The sequence below is a fragment of the Choristoneura fumiferana genome, chromosome 18, assembly GCF_025370935.1.
Source record: "Choristoneura fumiferana chromosome 18, NRCan_CFum_1, whole genome shotgun sequence".
NCBI lineage: Eukaryota > Metazoa > Arthropoda > Insecta > Lepidoptera > Tortricidae > Choristoneura > Choristoneura fumiferana.
In genome coordinates this window covers 11980589-11999871 of record NC_133489.1, presented here as the reverse complement: position 1 = coordinate 11999871, position 19283 = coordinate 11980589, and the positions used below count along the sequence as shown (strand labels likewise).

The 19283-nt window shown below is 38.3% G+C and overlaps 1 protein-coding gene across 3 annotated transcripts; it reads right to left on the bottom strand.

The window, feature by feature from the left end:
* Nucleotides 1–1738: 1738 nt before the first annotated feature.
* On the bottom strand, nt 1739–15977 carry LOC141438500 (uncharacterized). Of its 3 annotated transcripts, XM_074102404.1 has the most exons (7): nt 15855–15977; nt 15321–15401; nt 8954–9057; nt 5589–5714; nt 5410–5481; nt 5094–5243; nt 1739–2636 (listed from the first exon to the last, which is right to left on the bottom strand). In XM_074102404.1, the coding sequence occupies exons 3-7, from the start codon at nt 9029–9031 to the stop codon at nt 2565–2567; spliced, it is 498 nt and encodes a 165-aa protein (XP_073958505.1). In that variant the 5' UTR covers nt 9032–9057; nt 15321–15401; nt 15855–15977; the 3' UTR covers nt 1739–2564. The 3 variants fall into 3 exon arrangements, with proteins under 3 accessions (XP_073958505.1, XP_073958503.1, XP_073958504.1); XM_074102402.1 differs by lacking the exon at nt 15321–15401 and having other exon boundaries at nt 15855–15958; XM_074102403.1 differs by lacking the exons at nt 15321–15401; nt 15855–15977 and adding an exon at nt 9943–10128.
* Between the last annotated feature and the right edge of the window lie 3306 nt (nt 15978–19283).

The window sequence follows — 19283 nt, the reverse complement described above, 5'->3', positions numbered from 1 at the left end:
TTTTCGCTCGCACCACAGATTAGTGTAAAGGGCCCCAATTGGTGGTCCCATTCCCATATACGGTACGATGGTTGGTACGATCGTCTGTACGATCGATCTGATGAAAATCGTGACCAAATCGTGGCGAATGATCGTAAAGAGTCATACACTATCGATTCATCGTAACGATATTCATGATTGCATGGGATTTTGTTGCGATCTCCGACATCGTCTTCAATAAAGTCAATCTTTAACGATCTTGTGCAAACGAATCGTACCGTACATAGGACCCTTAATATGTAATTAAAGAGAAAAAGAGTGGCAAATCTATGGTCAATTCTGAGGGCCAGTTGGGCTACTACGAAACTCGAAGCTCGAAGTTCGTGTCGTGCGGTCCCTCTGGCACTTATACTGTATAATACGAGAGCGAGAGGAACGGCACGATACGAACTTCGAGTTTCGTGGTAACCCTCCTGGCCTACTCCGAAATTTGAAAATCGAAGTTCGTATCGTACCGACCCTCTCACTCTCGTATTAAATATTATGTGTCAGAGGGACGGAACGACACGAACTTCGATTTTTGAATTTTGTAGTAGCCCCGCTGAAGCCTCATCTGGCATAATGTAATTTGTCAGAAATAGAGGTAAGTACATTTTCCTATTATGTCGCTAAAATACTTTTAGTGAAATGATGATTTTGTAACAGTGCCATTGCAGTATAGCTAAAGCGATCTCAAACAGTTATTTGCTTAAAACTAGTTATAATTTAATCTAATTTTGTTTTTTGGTGTTAATTATTAATCAAAGGGTGAAAACCAAAAAGTTAAAATAGTTAGAATTACTATTATTTTTTTCCATTGTGACACGAAAATTAATCATATATCTGTATGGAATTTTCGTGTCACAATGGAAGTCTCGTGGCGTAGCGCCACGCCGGCAAATCTCTGTTACAAACAATGACAGGCTTTTTGGGGTGATGTCAGGATTTATGTCAGGACTTTTAATTTTTTCATAATGGCTACCCCAACCAGGGTGGAACCTTTACGCTTAGAGCACCACAGCTAGCATTTACGTAATCAATTTCGCCATGATTTCTGTGGCAAATATATGGGATGTCAACATTACATTTATAGTAACATTAAGGTTCCACTTACGTGATTCAGTTTCCTTGACTGTACACTTGGCATACATATACATACCTACCTACAATATATGTATTTCACACCATATTATTTAGCAGAAGCATTTACTTTTGGCGACTTTCGTCTAGCATAATTTTATTCTGCAGCATACTCCTAATGGCATGATGGTTTTTTCTCCTAACAAAGAAGTGGATAAGGTTATGTAAGAACTACGACCCTAAAAGAACCGAATCCGTGTCAGAAAAGAGGGTTAGGTTAGAACTGCGACATACTACAAAAAAAAAATACTTTTTTTTATTGTACCACTTTGTCGGCGTGACTGATATGTATATTCATGTCAAATTACAGCTTTCTAGTACTAAACGGTCTCTGAGCTTACCCGCGGACAGACAGACGGACAGACATGGCGAAACTATAAGGGTTCCTAGTTGACTACGGAACCCTAAAAAGAGGATAACTTTAATTCAGCATGATAACGTTATGCTACCTAAACATTATGCAAAATATTTATCTGCAAAATCTGCGATGAAGTTAGGACCCAATTTCAAAAACAAACATTGTGAGAGAAAAGCAGGCTGGTTAAAATTGAAAATAAATATATAAATGAAACAAAACAAGTCAATCAGAATTAGGTATAAAATTATTTAATTATATTATAGGTACTTACACAGAACCCATCAGTTTATATGTATAAAATTGATAAGTTGAAACTTACGCTATCCATTATAATATAATAATATTATACTTGTTTTAGTTAAAATGACGCAAAGTACTTAAAAGCTACCGATTCCAATATCTATTGTTTCATTGTTATCTTCAAGTAGGTTTGTAAAACAATGCAGAGGGCTATCGTTTTTGTCTTTCTAGATGGCGCCACTGTTGCGTGAGGTTTTAAGTGTGGCTTTCAGTCTGTTATTTTATTACGGGCGTGAAAACAAAGTTTAGATTAAAGTCATTATTTAATACACCTTAAAACCGTACCATAAAAATATCGAGCAACCGCAGTGTTGCGTAGTCCCGTTTTGTTCGGAAAAAAGGGAGGACAAAAGTTTCCGAAAGACATAACTGTCTCCAAACACAGACATCCATTGCCCCGTAACGCATAATTGCCATAATTAATTTCAGGTAATGCAAAACATTCACAAAATTATTCTAATTCTAAATAAACTAGCTCACCCAAAAACTATGAGGTTTGACATTTCGGAGACCTCACGCTACACTAGCGCCTCTAGCGGCGAATTCATACGCGATAGCCCTCATTACATAGATGTGTCGGTACTTAATTACTTTCGTTTTTAGCAACAAAAGAAGTTGTAAAATCCCATGTTAAGTGCATTTTCGTCATTTTAACTGAAACAAACTATACTAAAGTTAATACTGAACCTGATAAAATTATTCAGAAAATTTATTACATGGCCTATAGAAAATTTAACAAGTACTTAAATTATTTTCTCCTCCGGGGTTTCTTTCCTCCAAATATTTCTTCTTTGTATCGCTGAACATTCGCCCTCGAGTCCTGCAATAATAAATATTAGTTATTATTAGTTATGCGAGGCTGGAAAGTTCTACTGTACTAGCTAAACTGTTGGCTTGAAAAATCTTAAAATTTATAATAGAAACTAACTACATCTACTACACAACATAGCTTCAAATATAGGTACCTACCAGTATAGCATAGTGCTAAGTATATTTAGGTAATACTTCGACCTTATACTTAGTTAACGGCATGGTGGTGGCAGTGGTAGGTATATTTTTGATATCTTGGTAACGAACCTTCATACATTTATGACCTTGACTGTACATAACGAATTTAAAAGGAAAACTATCACTGCTTAGTAGACTTCGGTACAAATTGCCTCAAAATTAAATATCATCATCATCATCTCAGCCTATAGGTATACGTCCCACTGCTGGGCACAGGCCTCCTCTCAGAACAAGAGGGCTTGGGCCATAGTTCCCATGCGGGTCCAGTGCGGATTGGGAACTTCACACGCACCATTGAATTGCTTCGCAGGTTTGTGCAGGTTTCCTCACGATGTTTTCCTTCATCGCAAAGATCGTGTTAAATTTCAAATGTAATTCCGCACATGAAATTTGAAAAACTCAAGAGGTGCGAGCCGGGGTTTGAACCCACGACCCCCTGCTTGAGAGGCGATAGGTCAAACCACTAAGCCACCACGGCTTCTATCATTTAAATATCATATCTCAGAAAAAATATCTGTTTATTAATTTTAAATATGAAATAAAATATGTAATAGTAAAGTAAAGTTTTATTTTAATCTTTAATTTAAATGTTCTCGCTGCTCAGGTGAAAAGTTGTATGTGCCACACGAGACCAAAGTTTTTTTGCATCTCGTGTGTTTGAATCCTCGCTGATCTCAGGATTCTAACCTAGAATCACTAGCTATCGCTCGTGATTCAATTGTAGAATCCTTCGCTTACTCGGGATTCAAAATCAACACTCGCACCAAAAAACGACTTTGCTCTCTTGTTGCACAAATAACTATTGTCAAATTGAATGAATTTGCAACTAAATCTATTTATGGTTATTTAATATAAATGCTAATAAAATCATATTTAAAGGTTTTATAACATTTATAATAAACTATACGTTTATTGTTCAACGTTTTTAATGACCCAAAGATGAGGATTTTTGCAGTAGGTATTAAAAAATATGACTTATTTTACAAGTAAGTAGATTTAAGTTCAAATTACAATGCATGTTATGAGTATGAGGTTTGTATCGTACCTATTGGACACTTTTTCGTCTCGAATTCAAAACCTCTATACCTACTTGCCGGACACTTTTGAACTTTTTGGTGACTTTTTAAAGATGCAATGGCGACAGTACATATTATTTTTGAGTACTTATAGGTTTTAAATGTGATTATTATATTTGTTTCTTAATAGTCGGATTATTTATATATTTTTTATATTGTTTGTTTTGTAAATGGGCAAGTATATGTGATTTTATTCTAACCTATGTTCTCGCTGCTGAGGTGAAAAGTTGTATGTGTCACACGAGACCAAAGTTTTTTTTTGCATCTCGTGTATTTGAACCCCGCACTGCTCTCAAGATTCTAACCTAGAATCACTCGCTATGCTTGTGATTCAATAATAGAATCCTTCGCTTGCTCGGGAGGGATTCAAATTCAACACTCGCACCAAAAAACAACTTTGCTCTCTTGTTGCACAAAAATAACTATTGTTCTATCTTTAATAGTTTCCGCCCGCAAGACATTTTATGACTATTTTTTTTACATCTTGGGTTACGTTATTGAAGTTTTACTACGGATCTCTAATTTTTTTTTAAATTATAATATAGCCTGTGCCACTCGGAGATAGTGTTGCTTCCCAAAGGTGAAAGATTGTTTTTAATCGGTCCAGTAGTTTCGGAGCATATTCAATGCAATAACAAATAAACAATCAAATCTTTCCTCTTTATAAAATTATTAGGACAAGGCATAAATTGTTTATTGAATAAAGAATTTTAAACATGTTGAAATAATATCCAAAATAACAAAACTGTATTTCCTAAATTCCAGAATTTTATTAAAACGACAGTGCCAAATTTCATGACTATACTATACCCAGCGATTGATATTTCGAGATTTTATCCCTATTCTCCGGATCCGGGATAAAAAGTAGTCTATATGTCATTGCAGACGTTCAACCATCTACATACCAAATTTCATCCAAATTCGTCCATGCCGTTTTAGCCTGAAGTACCTACTTCAGTAACAAACATACACACTCACATACCTACTTTTGCATTTTATATATTAGGATAGTATACGGTCAAAGACTTTATAATTTATGAGCCACCATGGAACCTTTTCACAGTAAACGTCATAGTGACATCGCATTAATTAACAAGGAAAGTCGGAATGACTTTTCCTTTGAAAAAGTTCCATAGTGGCTCATGAATTAAAGTCTTTGACCGTACAATAAGTACGTAGGTGTAGGTACTTACCTTCTTAGCCTCTCGCCACTCTAAGTTCCGGAGGCGAGCCAATCCCTTTAAATTACGATCTAGTATTTTTAGAAACTCTGCTCTTGAAATTTTAGGCGTTGGTGTTGTTCCATTGCCCGAGGGATCGATGGTCGGAGACGGCTTCACTTGCTATGGACAGGAGAAACTCAATGAGTTTTATTTAACGTTACCAATCAATATACTTAATCAGTCCCTATTCACAATTTCAAGAGTACCTACTAGGTACCTACCTAAGTATATTCTGTCAGTCTCAGTCTCATGCAAATATCGCCTTCTATTGTTAAAGCAAACCTACCTGATCATCAGAAAACTGGCCATTAACTAAATCTGATATTTGGGTGTATGCACTTTTCGTGTCGTTGACTTGCTGTAATCAAAGAAGTTTCAATTACTTAGTATGTAATAAATACGCCAGTCCGGACAAAATTATATAACCATATAATCAAATAAGTAAGTATAATGAATAACATTTACCTCCAAAATTAAATGGAAAATTGTCCCGAAAAAGCCCCACTTTGGTGTATGCGCAACGCGTTTTCCGATTTTGTCGGCCGTTTGTCTCAGGTTACGGTCCTTACCTATAGATTCTTCCGCAGTTGGCTGAAAATAAGAAAGAAGATACATGTTTTAATCAACTTTCTGGTATTTGTGGATGTTGATATGCAGCAAAGCGATTGAGTGAACGTTCGATGGTGGACAGAACAAGTAGGTATCATATTTTATTGTGAATAAATTCGACGCGATATTTGTGGTCCCCCGATACCCACGCCGCTTAGATTAAAAAAAAATACTAGGTATTTATACTAGGCTTAGGCTAAGGCTTTTAACTTAGGCTAATTTTGCGGGAAATCAGCATAGTCCCCGCGGGATAGCGATAAACGAATTCTTCGCAGATGAAGTCGCGGGCAACAGCTAACTTAGTAGTGCATAATTATTTTTTACTTTTTAGTTGTATTTTTGGCGGCGTTTTTTTTTTATTTTCCTGGCGTTTTTCTGTGTCGGGGTTTTTAAATTTTTTAATTTAAGTTTTTTTTTTCATGTTTTTTAAACTGGTAAGTATATTGTTATTTTTTAAAGTATACTAGTGTGCTGGATATCCTGGCTGCAGCATCAGCTCGTCGTGTTGCTACCACTGCATTGTATGTAGAATGAAATACTGATCGAAACAAATCCAAACACGACATATCTGCTATGCTTTTATCAAGAGTGTACCTACTAGTGTTCTGGATATCCTGGCTGCAGCATCAGGCCGAGAATTCCATAATCTTGCACAGTTATAAAGCATACATGGGTGTTTAAAATTTTAGGTCCCAAATATATTTGAAAGTAAAGTAAATGCCCATTATGCGTCAAAGATTCCTACCGCAGCGAACAAAAGAGCTGATGATCTTGAAACGGCTGAACCGATTTTGATAAAATATGTCTAAGAACCATCGCTAGAAAAACTGCTTTCAAATAAAAAAAACCGCATTCGAATCGGTCCACCCGTTTAAGAGCTGCGGTGCCACAGACAGACACACAGACATACAGACACACAGACATACAGACACACAGACACACATAGAGGTCAAACTTATAACACCCCTCTTTTTGCGTCGGGGTTAAAAATTTAAAAACCTTTTGCAACTTTATAGTTTTCAACTTTATTATGTATGTTTTTTTTTTATAGCTTATAATGTGTCCCACTGCAAGGCAAAAGCCTCCCCTTTCTTATTCCACTCGTCTCTACTCTTGGCCAGCTCTTGCCAATCTGACTGGAATCGGTCCAGGTCGTTCCGCCATCTCCTCCTAGGTCTGTCTCTGCTCCGGTGCCCGTCGCATGGAACCCAATCGGTGATTACTTTGGCCCAGCGATCCGGATGCATGCGGCAGACGTGTCCCGCCCAGTCCCGTTTTAATTTGGCGGTCGTCATTCCCACATCGACAATTTGAGTTCTGGAGCGCAGATCAGTGTTTCTGATTCTATCAGATCTCCGAACACCTAGAATACTCCACTCCATAGCTCGCTGGCAAATCTTGAACCTGGACTTCTGAGCCTCAGTCAAAGACCAGGTCTGAGCGCGTTAGGTTAGGATGGACAGGATACATATATCGACGAGCTTGCGTTTCAGGGTTAAAGGAAGTTTGCCCTTCATTAGCACTTTCATGGACCAGTAGCTCCTCCAGGCATTTTCAATGCGTTTATAATTTTTTTTGCCTGAATCCAATTGTTTTTCGACTTCAGAGATACCGCAAATTTAACATTTAGCAATTTAGAATCCAATTATTCTTTTACATACATATTCTAAGTAGTATGTACTACGTATACAGAAAGAATTTCAGACTGAGGAATTTTTCACAGAGAGCTAAAAACAACTTTCATATTTAGGTAAAAATACCTAACTTCTCGTAAAAAAAGTTATTGGATTATTGTATAATTATAATGTGTATTACCTATTTTCATCATGTGCCAAGTTTCATAGGCGGGAGAATTAATCGGGTTACAAAACCTTCGTTGGTCGGAGTACATAGTGTTAAATAGGTTGGAAATATAGGGTAGTAGGATATCTTTGCCTATTCTCAAAGCTTCTGTCGTGATGCCATCTTTTCCAGTACTTCTCTGGTACGGCATGCTTTTTAGAGCTAATCTTACCTCATGTCCTGTTACTAAAGGAATATTATTAGAGCAGCTAAAACTGGAGTTATGGGTGTCGCGAGATGGATCAGAATATAAGGACTTGTAAAAATTTGATGCAATCTGGATGACCTTGTCTCTACTAGAATGTTTCACAACACTATCGTCTCTTAGAGTAGTTATCCAAGGTTTCTCCCTGGTGATTCCTTGCCTAGCAACTCGTTTGTTTATTTATTGCTACCTCGACTAACTTTGTGTTGTGGTTTCTTATGTCCTTTCTTATGCTACGCTTTATTTTTTGCCAAGGTCTCTGTACAAACTATTATTTCTAAATGTTTCTCTAAGTTCTAGTACTTAGTTTTAGTGTTTTTTTTCTGATAGTTTCTTGGTTTTTAATTTAGCCTGTTTTATTTTTTTTGCTGGCATTTGTGATAGTCTTAACAATGTTGTCATACTGGCAGATCATCACTATCAGTGGCAAGAAGGACAAAAGAGTTTCTGAGTTCTAAATTAAATTTATCTTGGTTACTGTATAGCATGTCTTTGTCTAATTTTGTTATTTTTTTGCTGAACATTTTTCGTCTCTGAATTTTGAAATTAAATGTAACTTTGGTTCGAATTAGGCTATGGTCGGAACTATAAAATATTTTATTTATGATTGAGACATCTTTTATTAAATCCCTGCCAGATGAAAGAACATAATCAATTTCATTTTTTGTTCGTCCATCCGGTGAGACCCAAGTCAAGCGACGTTGCGGTTTTTTGAGGTAGAAGGAGTTGCCGATGCTCATGCGTTGTCTAAAAGCAAATTGGATCAGACTGGTGCCGCGCTCGTTCCGGTTGCCCATGTCCATGCGGTCCAAGTACTTCGTTGTCGTCCAATTCACCCCTAGTTCCGATTTTGGCGTTAAAATCTCCGAGTACTATGGTCTACTTTCCTCGGTACCTACTGATCGCACGCTTTATTAAGGAGATCGTAGAACTCCTCGATCACGTCGTCACTGTGCGATGACGTTGGTGTGTACGCTTGGACCAGGGTCAGTGACTTCGTTTCGGATATGCGAAACACTAAGACTGCTACGTATTATGTATGTACCTATTTTAAATTTACATAAACAACCTATATACTAATAAATAACCTATTGCCAGAACAATAAGACAAGTAAGCCCGTCATTTGAATATATGAAGGTAACTTTTGAAATAGGTAGGTATTTAATTACGAACTGGCTGTCCAGTGAAGCAAGGTAGAACCACAGCGATGATGGTGAGTGCGGCTAGCACGGTGATGCCTCGTCGACCCATCGTTGTCTGCTCGAACCGATAATTTTCTGAAACATACGTAACGTGAGAATTATTTACGAATGGATGATAGATACAGATACAGATTCTAAGCAAATAATGCTACATTACTCATAATACAGGTTGTAGGGGGAGATAGATAAGTAGTTAAGGCGAGTCACCACCAATAATAGATAACGGCCTTATTTAAAAATCCCTCCGTCGTTGGATATCATAATCGCAAAATATGATATTCGCAAAACATGATATGTATGTATGTAAACTCTTTATTGTACAAAAGAAAATAAACAAAACACAATTGACAATCTTTAAGATACTTGTACAAAGGCGGACTTATCCCATTAATCAGTGCCTTCGACTTCCGGCAAAAAAAATAATAAAATATTTCGCTATTCTGTATCTACCAGTAAATTCCTAACTGATGCCATGGCTATTATTTCAGTATCAGATGGGTTAAATGACGCCCATGTTTTCGCACCGGAAGCCACTATTTTTTTGGTACTTTCGGCTTGCCGCGGCAGACTATCAAATTCGGACTCAGCATCAGTTTTATGAAAAAAAAACATTGTGCGTTTCATCGCGGTATCAAGTAGGTACGAAGTTATTCAGTCCGCTCTCCGTCTATTACTTGTAAAACAACGTCAATATTTCATGTCATACCTATTTGAGAAACATACATTGTGTTGTGTCTTAAGGGCGGTAAATAAGGAATTACGAACGAGTCTTAGAAGCCCGAAGTCGAAGACTGAGGGTCTTATCACAGAATAAGTAATAGTACAAGCTTTATTGAGTCGATGTTCGTAATTCTAGTACCGCCCGTGCGACATGCAATGTTTTTCACCACATTTGCGAGTAAAATTTTATATTTGTAAAAGAAAACATATTATTATAGTTCTTCCAAATATTGCCGATACCTTAGACTGCGCTCTTGGCAACGCCGCCCTCCCCCTCCGCAGCATGTGCCTGAGCCGCGTGTGCGTGTGGTCCTGCTGCTCGCCATGCACGCGCAGCAGTATCAGTACGAGCATTGACTCATTTACCGACGAAGGGCTTCATGACAAGGTCGACGGTTTTATTTGGGGGGTTGAAACCAAGGTAGCCTGCATGTACGAAATGCTTACACAATACGAAGTGCTTAGAAAAATATTACTTGATTTTTGTAATGGCTACGGAACCCTATCTTGGGCGTGTCCAACACGCTCTAGGCCGGTTTTTATTAGCTCGATGGATGGGTAGATAATGTGAAAGGTAGGGAGCAGAACATTCAAGTAAAGCGCGACTCCACGGCTACCGGTTTCTGCAAATGTAACCTATGTAAGTACTTACGTGACTGTCTTTCAACCAGGAAATAGCTTATGAACCAGACCCGTAATATCTAGTATCACGGACTTCATTGCATCACCGTTGGATGGTAAAACCTACCTCACCTTTTCACCATTGTTTACTTATTATTTGGAGCTCGCATAACTTAGAACAAAAAGCCTAATGAATGCCGGAATACTAGTAGGTAGATAGTTACGCATTGACAGATTGGTATTTTAAACACTGACTTTCTTAAGAAAGTGAAACATAAGTACTTACTTACATTACAGAAGGTAGGTATATATAAGTAAATAGTCAGAGACTGATGTCATTTATCAACTTTAACGAACGTAGAGCTTAATAAGAGTTTTAACTATGTATATCATCCATAAGAATTTATTGTTAAGAGTAGATTAAATGTTGACTGTCTTAATCTCGTCTTAACCATCATTGTGTTGTGCCTAGGCACAGTCGAACAATAACCTAAGTAAGTACTAGTATTTATAAGTCTTATGTTTTATGTTTTTGCCAAATAAATGAATACTGAATACTGAATAACCTAACCTAACCAACAAAATGGAAAACCCGACATTGTCACTTCAAAGTTCGATATCTCAAAAACGGCGGATAAAACTTGTCTAAGAACCATCGCTAGAAAACCTGCTTTCAAATAAAAAAAACGCATTCAAATTCGTTTCACCCGTTTCAGAGCTACGGTGTCACAGACAGACACACATAGCGGTCAAACTTATAACACCCCTCTTTTTGCATCAGGGGTTAAAAAAAACACCAACACCTTGATGAAGTGTAGTGCAGAGGAGGTTGCCGTATAGCGTATTAATGTAGAAGCAGGGTCAACGGAGGCAGTGGCTGCATAAATAATAGATCCGTTAGATTCAACAGTGTATTTGTCACCAATACAACGGATGAATTTATTTTATGACAATAAACTATTGTAAGAAAAAAATGGATTAATTATCAGCACGTCTGAGAGCGGTCGGTGTCAAAAGGGAAGGACGCAATACATTAATCAGTTTTTTTTTGGATTTTATGGCCCAGACCTTTAAGCCACAACTTTATTTTCATTTTAACCACAGTGCAGAATTTAATTTGGCACTTCTATATTTCTTTTCGACACCCATATAGTAAATCCTCAATTATGCGTTCAAAAACCATAGTTAATGACCATCATTACAGCACGGGGGGGCAGCAGCAGTCGTCGCGCGCGCAGCGGGCGCGGCAGACATACCTAGCTATGGTCGACGCCATAATTCGTGAGACTAAATTGACAATTTATTGTGCTCAAATGTTGCCACAGTCAGGGTAGTGCTGTTCGTGTCGATATAATAAAACTACGGCATTGGCTTCTAGTGATATTTGTCCATTATTTAAGGTGACAAATCAAATTTGTTTAATAATTTACGAACCAACGATAATTATTTATTTCCTAGCTTTTACCCGCGGCTTCGCTCGCGTTAACCATTAACATTTCAAAGAAGCAAGCAATCAAGCAAGCAAGCCAGCAAGCATGCAAGTGAGCATGTAAGCAAGCATGCAAGCAAGCATGTAATTATGCAAGGAATACTGAAAGCAATCATGCATTCGAGCATGCAAGCAAACATGCATTTAAAGCTGCATTCTAGCATGCAAGCAAGCATGCAAGTGAGCATGTAAGGAAGCATGTAATTATGCAAGGAATAGTGCAAGCAAGCATGCATTCGAGCCTGCAAGCAAGCATGCCTTCAAAGCTGCATTCTAGCATGCAAGCAAGCATGTAAGTATGTAATGATTAGTGCAAGCAATCATGCATTCGAGCATGCAAGAAAACATGCATTAAAGCATGCAGCAAGTATGCAAGCAAGCGTGCAAGTAAGCATGCAAGTCAGCATGCAAGCAAGCATGCAAGTAAGCATGTTAGGAAGCATGTAATTATGCAAGGAATAGTGCAAGCAAGCATGAATTCGAGCATGCAAGCAAGCATGCATTCAAAGCTGCATTCAAGCATGCAAGCAAGCATGCAAGCAAGCATGCAAGCAAGCATGCAAGCAAGCATGCAAGCAAGCATGCAAGCAAGCATGCAAGCAAGCATGCAAGCAAGCATGCAAGCAAGCATGCAAGCAAGCACGCAAGCAAGCATGCAAGCAAACATGCAAGCAAGCAAGCATGAAAGTGAGCATGTAAGTAAGCATGCAAGCGAGCATGCAAGCGAGCAAGCATGCAAGCAAGCATGCAAGCAAGCAAGCAAGCATGCAAGCAAGCATGCAAGCAAGCATGCAAGCAAGCATGCAAGCAAGCATGCAAGCAAGCATGCAAGCAATCATGCATTCAAGCATGCAATCAAGCAAACAAACATGCAAGTAAGCATGTAAGGAAGCATGTAATTATGCAAGGAATAGTGCAAGCAAGCATGAATTCGAGCATGCAAGCAAGCATGCATTCAAAGCTGCATTCAAGCATGCAAGCAAGCATGCAAGCAAGCATGCAAGCAAGCATGCAAGCAAGCATGCAAGCAAACATGCAAGCAAGCATGCAAGCAAACATGCAAGTAAGCATGCAAGCAAGCAAGCATGCAAGCAATCATGCAAGCAAGCATGCAATCAAGCAAACAAACATGCAAGCAGGCAAACAAATATGCAAGCAGGCATGCAAGCAGGCATGCAAGTGAGCATGCAAGTGAGCATGTAAGCAAGCATGTAATTATGCAAGCAAGCATGCATTCGAGCATGCATTCAAGCATGCAAGCAAGCATGAAATTTTGCAAGAAGTAGTGCTAGTAGTAAGCATGCATTCAAGCCTGCATTCAAGCATGCAAGCAAGCATGCAAGCAAGCATGCAAGCAATCGTCTAAGCAAGCATGTGATTATGCAAGAAATGGTGCAGCAAGCAAGCAAGCATGCTTTTAACACATTATTAAAAAAACGTTTGTGTAATGTGCATTCATAGTCTATGTAGAGAGTCAGCTCAGCGGTTAGAATACAAAAACAAACATTTGGTCATCCCTTGGGAATGGCATTTTTTTTCGGGATAAAAAATATCCTATTATTTATTCTGGACCTCTAGTATGACGTATGCAAAATTTCATAGGAATCGGTGCAGTAGTTACGGCGTGAAAGCGTAACAAACAAACAAACAAACAAACTCACTTTCCCCTTTATAATAGTAATAAGGAAGGATTGTTTGGATTGGCCTCGAAGTTCGTATCGTACCGCCCCTCTCACTCTCGTATTAAATAATATTAACGTGAGCAGGACGGCTATATACGAAGTTCGAATTTTATACACTTCGTAGTATTATAGGGCCAGGGGCGGTGCGGGGCATTCGTCGATTTTTCACTTTAAATCGTAATGGATCTTAAGCCTATGAAACAATTCACGGATCGGATCGTATGCTTTTGAATCGATCTCAATTTATAAATCTAATAAATACTACTTATAAAAAATAATATCTACCAGTTTTTCTTCCCTTATCCACAGTACTTCCGAATTCCCACCCCAATACTTAAGAACCTTACAAAAACAAGTAGGTATTAAGTAATTCATCTATTCTAAAGATCTCGTTTTTCTCCATGAAAGTGACAATTGCAATAACAATATTCCCGAAATCGTACAAAAAATGCCACCTAGCACACCATTTAGTCGAATCGACACTGAATATCGATATCGGCTACATCACTATTTAATTTCGTCGAACCCTGGTAACCCTGTAACTGTCATTGGCTTGTCAATTTAGTCTCACGAATTATGGCGTCGACTATAGTTAAGAGTTAATGCAGGTCATTCTCAATGGTTCGCGGAACACATGATAGAGGATTTAATATATGGATATAGATAAAATATTGTATGCAACTGTACGTAATTAGGCCTTAAAACACTCATGTGACCCTATTATGAAACTCGGCTACGCCTCGTTTCATAAACTCACACTCGTGTTTTAAAGACCCATATTACGATACAGTTGCATAAAATACTATTGAGATCAGGTTAACTTATAAGAATGGTTTACACTCTATTTTTAACACACCTACATACATGTGGCAATGTCTCGGATTAGAAAAAAGCAAAAGGAAAAAAGCTTACATTTACGGAGAATTTACACTAGATCAGTAAAATAGTGTCGAAGTGTTATACATTGCTGCGCTCGATCGATCGATTGTAACTTAGCCTCATGACCCCGCAATGTAAGTAATGCTAAATGCTTAGCTTATGTATGCAAGCAATGGTCTCGTGTACTTACCTATTAAATGGCCCGTAAGTCGGCGTACGATTGTATTATGTTCTTTACTTTAAAGTGCTTACATATTTGACCTTTAAGCATACAACATGGACGGTAAATCGTTCTAAAGTCCTTCACATATTTATTTTCCTTTCATTTAATTTTAGTGTCAATTGTAATCCATATTCATATTTGTAGCCTGTTCTGTGTCCAGCAGTGGCTGGGCAAAGGCCTCTCTCTCGTGCTCTGCTCCATTCTCAATAAGTATGTTTTACAATAGATTTTTTTACGTTTTGGGATATACCTAGTTATATGTACACTTCTAATTAACAATTACTAATGAATTCAAGGAATGATATAACGTAATAGTAAATAGCACGTTAGTAGGGTAGTCGTGGTAGGGCTGAATAACAAATTTCGAACGTAAAGTACAAATACTTACCTACCTAACTGTTAAGTACCGACTTAATCGCGTTAGGCGTTAGGTACTTACTTTTTGTTCATACTATCTAGCTATACTATGTCTATGTATCTATCACGGACAGCGAGAAGAGGCGGTCATATGGTAAGCGTTTTCTGTTATTTCCCTGAAAAACAAACCGTCCCGTGTTCTATCTAGGTAAGTAGGAATTTATCTGTTTGAAGACGGAAATTAATTGATATCATCAAAATGATCTCAATTCATATATCTATCACCTGCCATATTAGTAATTCTTGTACATTTATTTATTTTGGGAATCTCGGAAACGGCTCTCACGATTTCGATTAAATTTGGTACCTATGTAGGGGTTTTCGAGGATCCATCTAGTTGGTCTTATCTTGGGGAAAATTTGAGTTTTAGCCCGAACGAAGCAGAACCCTGGAAAGGAGAGGATATGTATTTTTATCCGGGACAATTGTAGGTACGTCAGTTTCCGAATGAATGAATTCTTCGCTGAGGCGCTGGAGGGAGTCGCGCGCGAGCAACAGCTAGTAAACTATAGGTAAGTATGCAGGTAAACTGCAAGCAGAAATGACTAGGTCTGAATATCTGTGTGTGGCTACCGGAAGGCTAAAAAAATCCGAAGTCATTATCAATATAATACACTTAAGTATGACCCCGGATCCGTGCAATTTTGGCTTCTGAAATTTTGTGAATTTCCAAATCCGACCTTCTCCCGTTATTACTTAAAAAAAATACAATTCATGCAGAGTTAACGACATTCTTCGCACAATCAATGAACAAAACACCAGAAAAACTTAGGCACGTTTCACAATAAAATGAATAGACGTTCACAAGGCAAGTTAATTAGCACTTTTGGTTTAGGTTTACCTATCGGAGGTTCGATGCACGTGAGCGGAGGCGCACCGGCGTCGCGCGCTGCGATGCTTGCACTAACGTTGTTTACTATTGCCGCGCCACCACCATCGGGGCCAAGGCCGCCACCGCTGCTGTTGCGAAGTCTTCGTTATGTCAGTTCGCGTTCTACTTAATTATGCAATGCTTATACCGATTCAATGCAGTTCGATGGGATATTATTAACTTGCCTATGTATAATCATATCAATTTGTGTGCCAATGCTTTATTTGCATCAGGAGTAAGTAGCGGTAGCGTGGCGACATAACAACTCGATTCCTCGGGTCGAGTTGCATAATCTTTTAGGTGTCGTCAGTGATGGCAAATATGTCAAAGGTTGTGTACACAACAGCAAGGTTTTGCATCCGAAGCCAACCTAACTTATGCTTTTTTCACTCTTCGGGTTGCCTAACAAAAATATTCACTCCAGGCCACTTAAGTTTACCTACTTGATGACTGGTATTCACCAGTCCTGGATTTGTCAATAGGCCGTCTAGGCAGCGGCCTAGGGGCGACAGATTTCAACGAGAAAATTATTTTAAAAAGTTACATAGGGCGGCGGATATAAAGTGGCCTACACTCCTAAAAAACATAAATCCGCCACTGGTATTCACACGAGAGTTAAACATTGCCTCGTAAATTCTTACCTACTTAAAAGTTCTCGACAAGTCTGATGGGGAAAGATTCATTCGCGTAAAAGCCATGTAAAATGAACATTAAGTAACCTCCCTAGCAGGCAGCAACTATTCGCGTAATGATTGGTCCACGCCTTCATCTGACACCAATTATTATAAATAGAAATCATTTGTAACGATGTCTCAGCCCTTTAATGTTCACTACTAATCAAAATTTGTATGTACCAGAGATGTCATATACTGTCATATAATTATTATAGAATTATTTTTCTCCGTATAGGAAGAAGTCAGACCTGTTTCTTTCACTTTAGTCTCCGAAGAAGCAAAACGGTTAAAAAGCTATTTGGAAAACATGAAAATTCTAAAGCAAAACAAAGTCTGCTTATATTTATCCTCATCATACCAGGATGACGGAATTGATCCACTGTTGGGCCAAAGCCGACTTTTTCATTCCAACAAGACTAGTTTTGGAATTTTCTAGGTGTGTAAGATAGGTGCAGGATTTTACGGTGGAATCTTGGGCTGCGACAATTAACCGTCTTTTTGCAAAGCGAGTAAGGCAAATCACTTTGCCAATGGCTTTTCACATTAGGCTAGCTTGGCATACTTGATATCATGTTTAAATGCTATCATTTGCATACAAAGTGCATTGTCAATTACATGCTAAATTTTATATATTTATACACATAGTATAACTCAAATTATCTAAGGTTTAGCTACGTAGGTAGGTACCTATTTGCGTAAGACGACTACTTAAAATACTCGCTACGTAAAATTATACAAATGGTAAACAGGTGGTGACTAGCGATGACGTATGTATAGCTATAAGGAATTACGAACGAGAGTCTATTAGAAGCCCGAAGTCAAGTTCGTAATTCTAGTACCACCCGTGCTACATTGCTACAATGTTTTTCATCATTTGCGAGTAATTTTTTTTATTTGTAAGACAAAAATATTATTTTCATCACACTTGCTCGTCAATGATGGATGTTATTCCATGCCTGTATAGGTACTAAAGGACAATGGCCTCAATTGTTCCCGCGGGAATTATGGATTTACGTTTAGTTTTTCTACCCAAGGGAGTTATGAATTTAGTTTTAAAAAGTTAGTAGGTACGTAATTTCAGACTAAAGAGGTTTCAAGTCAGCCAACGTTTTATTTACATCTTTAAAACTTAGCTATAACCTAATTTTACACGATACAAATTTGCCACGCGTCATGAAACTTCGTTATTTTTATATTTCAATTTTTTTTAGCATGTTGGAATAATCTGGCCGCAAGACCATTCGAATTCTATACTAAACACGGTTCTTAGTATCGAAAAAATTGTCAATCAGGGGAGCTTTCGCGAAATTCTAAAATCGAAGTTCATGTCGTTTTCCTGAGGCTTATATTATTTTATACGAGAGTGAGAGGGACGGTAGGTACGACACGAACTTCGATTTTCGAATTTTGTAGTAGCCCCCTGTATTGGTGCTGAGCTGTAAAGTGTTTGGACACAAAATAATTTAATTTTTTGCATTTTTCCTCGCAATGTGATGAAAATCATTGTGTGTATCAATTCACGGGGCGTAAGGGGATTACAAACTCGGGTCATTAAAAGCCCTCCGCCTCCGACGTCGGGCTTCTAATAGACTCTCGTTAGTGATCCCCTTCTTACGCCCTTAATGCACAATGTACTGTTTTGCCCCATTGTCGATACCTTAGGCTTGGGCTTGGGCAGCGCCAGCATCCTCCCCTGCTGCCTCCCTCGCACGCCCGAGCCGCGGGAGGGTGTGCGTGTGCAGCACCGCGCAGCAGCAGCGCGCCGTGCAGTAGGTATTAGTGCGCGCAATGACTCATGCGACCGACCAACGGTTTCATGACAAGAAAAACCGGCCAAGAGCGTGTCGGACACGACTAAAATAGGGTTCCGTAGCCATTACGAAAAAATTAAGTAATATTTTTCTAAGGATTTCGTATTTTATACGGAATCTTCCAAGTTTAGGTATATTTTATACCTTAGGCTGCTATTTACTCTTAAACTACTAATAATTCTCAAGCAAACTTAGCCGTTATAGTTTTCCTTGAAAGTTTGATAAACTTACTACCAAAATTTTCAAAATTTTCCTCTTTTCCAACGATTTTCGACGGGGGCGACGCCCGATTTTCATGAAAATTTGCACTTTAAAGTTGAATATTTCGCAAACAAATCACTAAACCGAAAAATCGTCTTAGCAAACCCCTAATGGTTTTACGACCTATCCAACGATACCCCACACTATAGGGTTGGATGAGAAAAAAAAAATCACCCCCACTCTACGTCTATGGGAGGTACCCTAAAAAAAAATGTTTTTTTAAATTTTTTATTCTACCATTTTGTCGGCATAGTTTACATATATATATCCGTGCAAAATTACAGCTTTCTAGCATTGATAGTCCCTGAGCAAAGCCGCGGACGGACGGACAGACAGACAGACAGACAGACATGGCGCAACTATAAGAGTTCCGTTTTTGCCATTTTGGGTACGGAACCCTAAAAAAGGTCGAGGGTTTTATATAAATAAATAAATAAATATCACGGGATAATTCACACCAATTGACCTAGTCCCAAAGTAAGCTTAGCAAAGCTTGTGTTATGGGTACTAAGCAACGGATAAATATAATTATATGGATAGATACATACTTAAATACATATTAAACACCCAAGACCCGAGAACAAAACATTCGTATTTTTCATACAAATATCTGCCCGACGCGGGAATCGAAACCGGGACTCAAGCTTCGTAGT

What these genes read in the sequence shown, in the direction of transcription:
- LOC141438500 (XM_074102404.1), bottom strand. Translation starts at nt 9,031, where the DNA reads ATGGGTCGACGAGGCATCACCGTGCTAGCCGCACTCACCATCATCGCT. An exon ending in CTTGCTTCACTGGACAGCCA is followed by an intron (nt 5,715 to 8,953) that starts GTTCGTAATTAA and finishes TCTTATTTTCAG; the next exon opens with CCAACTGCGGAAGAATCTAT. An exon ending in AGTGGCGAGAGGCTAAGAAG is followed by an intron (nt 2,637 to 5,093) that starts GTAAGTACCTAC and finishes TTATTATTGCAG; the next exon opens with GACTCGAGGGCGAATGTTCA.